The sequence below is a fragment of the Rhagoletis zephyria genome, unplaced genomic scaffold (assembly GCF_001687245.7).
Source record: "Rhagoletis zephyria isolate East Lansing unplaced genomic scaffold, Rhagoletis_zephyria_1.1 Rzeph_scaffold_01028, whole genome shotgun sequence".
NCBI classification, from domain to species: domain Eukaryota; kingdom Metazoa; phylum Arthropoda; class Insecta; order Diptera; family Tephritidae; genus Rhagoletis; species Rhagoletis zephyria.
Window position 1 is genome coordinate 67,934 of NW_016158112.1, and position 6,121 is coordinate 74,054.

General features: G+C 33.7%; 1 protein-coding gene across 7 annotated transcripts; it reads right to left on the reverse strand.

The window, feature by feature from the left end:
- Window positions 1–775: 775 nt before the first annotated feature.
- Window positions 776–4,034, reverse strand: LOC108362503 (uncharacterized). Of its 7 annotated transcripts, none has more exons than XM_017615519.1 (4): window positions 3,870–4,034; window positions 1,658–1,775; window positions 1,367–1,602; window positions 776–1,080 (listed from the first exon to the last, which is right to left on the reverse strand). In XM_017615519.1, the coding sequence occupies exons 2-4, from the start codon at window positions 1,737–1,739 to the stop codon at window positions 991–993; spliced, it is 408 nt and encodes a 135-aa protein (XP_017471008.1). In that variant the 5' UTR covers window positions 1,740–1,775; window positions 3,870–4,034; the 3' UTR covers window positions 776–990. The 7 variants fall into 7 exon arrangements, 2 of the variants coding, with proteins under 2 accessions (XP_017471008.1, XP_017471007.1); XR_001847483.1 differs by having other exon boundaries at window positions 813–865; window positions 922–1,080; window positions 1,658–4,034; XM_017615518.1 differs by having other exon boundaries at window positions 1,658–4,034.
- Between the last annotated feature and the right edge of the window lie 2,087 nt (window positions 4,035–6,121).

Here is a 6,121-nt window from a genome sequence, read left to right on the forward strand (position 1 = left end):
CAGAATATAATTAAACAACGGTATTACATTATTATTATTACAAATTTAGCGACTCGCTATTATTTCATTTGTTGGTTATTTACAGCGACTAGATTCCCCGGCGCCTTAGGAGCACTTGATTGCACTAACGTCAAAATTAAGAAGCCATACAGTGATGTAGAATACTGCTCCATCCCACTCGACCAACGTACACGAGAATGCATCCGTTTTAGATATTTTAGCAACACTTTCACTTACAAAACTGTTGAGAACGGGTTCCGAAAAAGTATCGTAAAAGTATTACCTGTCGCTTAGTTTGTGGCAGCAGAGCTCTCGTTCTCGACATACGTTTTCAAATGGTTTTTCGAAGTGTTTTCTATAGTGGAAACGTATCTCAGGCGGAAGTTACTGCAATCCGTTTTGCTATCGAGAAATTAATGAAAGCGGCAATGTTTTCGATCTGCTGTATTATCGAGAAGGTAGCGAAAACGAAAGATATTTCGACCCCTTTCTCTATCGAGAAATTAATGAAAACGGCAATGTTTTCGATCTTTTCGATTATCGAGAAAGTAGCGAAAACGAAAGATATTTCGATCCGTTTTTCTATCGAAAAATTAATGAAAACGATAATTAGAGCTGTTCCATTCCAGTTGATTCCCATATAAGAAGAGCGCTTTTAAAATTGTAACAGTTTTATATTTAATAGAATGTTCAGTTTTAAAACAATTTAAACATTAAAATAATAAATATTCATTACTTAAAAATTTGTTTTTTTTTCCTGGTACTTGTAAATTTTGCAGACTCGGTCGTGTGCGTACTGAAAAAATTTTTTTACTTATTTTCTCAAATTCGCTGTCCTCCAACGCAAACTTTTTTGTAAACGCATCTGAATAAAAAGTTAAAATAAATGAAATGACTATTCGATACAGCTGTTCGACTTACTTCGAATTGCCAACGTCAAATTCATCCCTCTTATGCATTTTTTGGCCCTGTCCCTCGCCACGAAAACTGCTACGCTAACGTGTCTTCAAACAATGACCGCCACGAGCTTCTTATAAATTTATCGTACGACTTCTCTCCATTGGTGCAAATTTCATAAACCTGAATACAAATATAGGTATATGAAAACAAATATATATTAATGCAAACATTGGAAATTCAAAATTAAATAAAGTGTCTGCTTGTAGTAAATTGTATTGAGAAATGAAACATTCAGCCCTATCGCCAATTTCTTGTGAATAAATCGTTCCCATAATTTAACATGCAAAACAAAAACAAATTGGGAAAAATGTTTTTGTTTTACTTTTTAATTTTTGGGAATATTTGTTCATGTGAAATTCGCGATAGGGCCGATTCTTTTAGGAAAATACATAAAAACTGCACTCACAAATTTTTTAAATACTTCTTCGTTCTTAAGTTTTTCTTCAAGGTTATTAATTTCTTCTAAAGTTGAGAAAGGAGAGCGAGGAACTATTTCACGCTCAATGGATATTTCTCCGTAAACTTTTGCTTTTATGGAAGTAACCTCGTTCCTTACAGAAATCGTTTCCATATTGGATCGATCGACTTTTGTTGTTAATTCATTAACTTTTCCATAGACGTCCTGCAAAAGTTTAAGAATCTCTAATAATGATTATTTTGTAAGTTTTAAAATTGTTATAAACTATTCAATAAATACCTGTTAATTGTTTTTCATTGTTGTTGTTATATAAATTGCTGTTATGTGGAGGTCTTTGTGTGTAAATTGTTCCATCGTCCATATTGAAAAGGTCGGTATATTGATGTGCTATTTTAACCTAATAATGTATCAATGGCATATAAATATGTATTTGGTCAATAATATGACAAACTTTCCCAGATATTTTATCTACTGGGTGTTTAATTATTTCAGAGTCTATTTCGAAACTTTTAGAAGAAAAAATACCCACCAAGGTCGAGTCTATAGGATAACTAAAAAAAGGATCTAAGTCGCTAAATAAAGTATTATTGTCTATTTCAAAAATTTTGTATATTTTGTAAACGGAATGGTCTATAACAAAATAAAATGAATTAGTACCTTTCAAGTCAAAGTAAAAGTTCTTATAGACAATATTTTTTCGGGAAACGTCTGAATTTAGTTTACATTATTTGTGCACAACATCAAATAAACTTCGCTCAACTATGCGGTTATAAAGCTGCTCTAATACGTTATCACTTTTTTTACCATATTTTTGAGTTGTCCCAAGAAATTTTCAAAAGGAAAAGCACTTATGGTTTCAAGAGAGCTAAAAATCCTTGATTGGATACTGAGATGGGTTAAGCAATGAAAATGATATGTTAACATCGTCCCAGAGTATAAAGAGGAAACGTCCTTCACAAAGTTGTTTAATAAACTATTTGCAAGTGCATTTTTGGTTTTGCAATATTCATTGTGAAGAAGAAGCCTCATCGCCAAGCTCAGATGCAAGAAATGATTGTACCTCTCAATGTCTAAAATGCTTCTCAAAACTATTGGCCCAGTGTATAGAAGAAAAGACCGAAACTCAGTAGCTTTATATCTTTCAAGCTCGTCAAGGGGTCTAGGCAATTGGTTAAATTCTTTTGGCACAAATTTTCGTATTGAATGTAGCTTACAACTAACCAAACTAATTGATTCTTTACTTAGTGAAAATGGGTGACCTCTTGTTCTTGTCAAAGCGACCAAAAGCGTTTTAACTACTCCCAGACACACAACATGCATATAATCAAAAGGGAATTGCAAAACCATGTCAAGTGGCAATTTTTCTAGAATCAATTCGCTTGTAATATTATGATGTTCTGGTTGTAAACGGGTTCTAAAACTTTCGTTGGTGCGGGGTAAGGCATCCGAGTTTTTAAATATAAGACGCCGTTGAAAAGACTCGCCTTTTTGAATGCATTTATTGCAAGAAAAGTAACCAGAGTGATGCTTAACTCCTAAAATAAAAGCGCGGGCTGGGGCATCACAAATGAACGATCTTATTTTTACACTAAAATATTTTTCCTCGTAAGAAATTCCATTGCCTAATAACTCTTGCAATTTTTCAACGAACTCTTTTAAAAAAATATTGGGATCCTGCGGTTTAGAGCAGCCGGCATAAATCCCCGCAACCAAAACGGGCTTAGTATCAAGCACATTTATTAGAATGGGCCAAACTTGCTTACGGGAACTTTTAAATAAAGGGAGACCATCTATATTAATGTTAAGTGAAATGTCTGAACGGTCAAATTGAAAATTTCGCAAAAAGTCCGTAAGTGCGTCTTTCACTCCATAGTGAACGTACTCTCCTGGTTGTACGTGTCTTTTAGCAATCGTCCGTGGTGTACATTTAAGCGTGCGCACATCACGTGGCAAATCAGAAATTTTCTCTGACAGTAGTGCAAGCAAATCGTTCGCACCCTGTCGGCTAACATTATTCGTTAAAAACCACCGTGCCAGACGAGCAGTAAAGTTAGGACAGTCTATTGGTACGTCATATGTATGATCTGCTTCATTACAAGCACTATTTGAATTAATATCTGCTGCTTTAGGAGTCGTGCTTGTTGCAGTCCCGTTAATATGTTGAACAGAAGTTCTTTTAAAGTGCCGAAATTCGGCAATGTATTGGCGTCGTTTTCTTTTAGGCGGCATTTTCTAAGAAAAGAAAACTTGAGTAGCTTTAATAAATAGATACTTTATAACTACATGGATGCGATAAATAATAAATTCTTTACATCGCGAATACTCAATGATATTACGCTTCGCAATCGATAATACCACCCTTTGTCACGCCATACGCCATGGCATGCGAGTAGCAATTAAGTGCAACCCAAATTCACTCACATGAGTGACCAAGACATTATAAAAAAATAGTCAGTTACTTAGTTAAATATATTTATTTATTTATACTTACTATGATGTTTTATATGGTTCCTTAAAAAGTTTGATCCAACTGTTTGAGTTGTGCTATTTGTATGATAAGGATAGTCAGTTTATTAGTTTAAATTATTTATTATGCAAAGGAGTTTCAATACTTACTCTGATTTATTATGTGATTCCTTACAATTTTGAAATATTTTATTACGTGAACGTACATGAAACAAAATGTTTTAATTTTTCTTAATAGAAAATTTCTTACAAAATGTTTAATAAAGCAATGCCTCCTTCTATATACTTTTTCGAATATTTTGTCCGAGAAAAGTTAGAGAAAAATTATAAAACGAATACATTCTCGATACATTCAATGGACAGAAAAGCAAAAATACAAACTTCCGTTTGAAATACGAGACTCTTAGGTGAGCCGGAGCGTGCGGGTAAGAGAAACTATCGTAAAACTCGTAACAACCGCTAACGTACGTTTCTCGGTCGGGTGGGATTAATCGGAAAGGCTACTTTTCCAAGAATGTGCAATTGGTGTACGATTTTGATTTAAATATCATGGCGTGCTTCACAAGGTACGCGTTAAGTACGCACGACGCTTACATTTGGGAAAGCAGTATAATAAAGTTTCATTTGCTAATGCATACACTGCAAATGGCTCTACTGGATGGTTGCTTGGAGATTCTGCACGAAACTGTGTAGAACGCCTTAATGGAGTTCTAAAAAAGGTATTTGCCTGCCTTTCACAAGACCGGGGGCTAATGGTGGATCCCCCATTTGCTGGGTCTATAATTACCGCATGCTGTACACTACATAATATTCGAAAGAGATTAAATCTTCCGCTCCCTGAAGTAGATCCAACTGCTGATCTATCTGATAATCAATCGTCTGGGGACAATGTAGAATTAGTACAGGTTTTAAATGAAGAAAGAGCTGTTCGAAATATTACAAGAAATCACTTTTGTAATTAGTTAATGTTATTAAAAATTTAAGTAAACGTGATTTATTATTGATTCGAACAAATTACGTTCCTTTATAAGATTTAATCGAAATTTATTCGTTATTTGTCCGCATGGAGATGCAAATTTTATAAGGATAAATATCTCTAAAACCGCGTAACCTAAAGCAGTAAATTTTGTGTCATTTAAGCACTTAAATATGTATACACCTAAAAAGTTTAGTAAGTAAAGACCGAAAAATCTGTTTTTTTGTATCGCCTAATCTTTAGTAGAACATGGGGCACCAACAGCACCCCTACCTTAGACTAAGAGGTAAAAATGGACTTATTTAGATCAAAAAATATGTTTGCAAGTTTTTATTACAAAATATTCATATATTTTTATATTATATACACTTATTTGTACTACATCGCGTCAAAATTATAAGAGCACCATACACTAACAAATTTTACAATTAATTTTTTGTTATTTAATTTTAGTTATTTTTTAAAAACATATAGTCTTTAGCAAACACTATATCACATAAAAAAATCATCAAACTTTCCACGAAATGTCAAACTTTTTAATAAGATTTCACAAAAAGATTCGAGAATGCAGTTCTGCAGCACATTCGAGCGCAAGTTTTTTGCTGACGTTCGTGTGCACTTTATTATATTAAAATTGAATGGGCTACAAAACTGCATACTTATAGTCTTCCTAAGAAATTAATTAAAAACGACTTGGAAAGTTCGTTGATTTTTTAAATATAGCGCAAAATTTTAAACTTGGATTTATACTGTTTTTTTTTTAAGAATAAACTACAGTGCAGCACCAAATTATAAGCTTAAAGAGTTTTTCACAATGTATGCAAAATTTTTTACTTTAATTTTTTCCACTCAGTTTTATAAAAATACTAGTAGACCCGGCGAACTTCGTCCCGCCCAAAATAATTTTTTTGTACACGGTCAAAAATTTGGGTTTAATTTTTAAACCGCGCTGGGACTACTGCCTTTTTTATACCCGAGCGCACTTGTGCACAAGGGTATATTAATTTTGTTCACATAACGGTTGTTTGTAACAGCCAAACGAATCGAGATAGATATAGACAAATGTATACATAAATGATCAGGATGAAAAAAGAAATCGATTAAGCCATGTCTGTCTGTCCGTCCGTCTGTCCGTCTGTCCGTGTACACGATAACTCGAGCAAAAATTGAGATATCTCAACGAAATTTGGTATGTAGGTTTCCCTTAATCCAAGGTAGGTTGGTATTGAAAATGGGCGAAATCGGACTTTAACCACGCCCACTTCCCATATAACGGTAATTTCCAGAAATACGAAAACTGC

Excerpts from the sequence above, each read along its gene's own strand:
- LOC108362503 (XM_017615519.1), bottom strand. The coding sequence starts at position 1,739 with ATGGACGATGGAACAATTTACACACAAAGACCTCCACATAACAGCAAT. Across the intron at positions 1,603-1,657 it reads CAATGAAAAACAATTAACAG|AGATTCTTAAACTTTTGCAG; the intron begins GTATTTATTGAA and ends AATCATTATTAG. Across the intron at positions 1,081-1,366 it reads AAGAAGTATTTAAAAAATTT|GTTTATGAAATTTGCACCAA; the intron begins GTGAGTGCAGTT and ends ATTTGTATTCAG.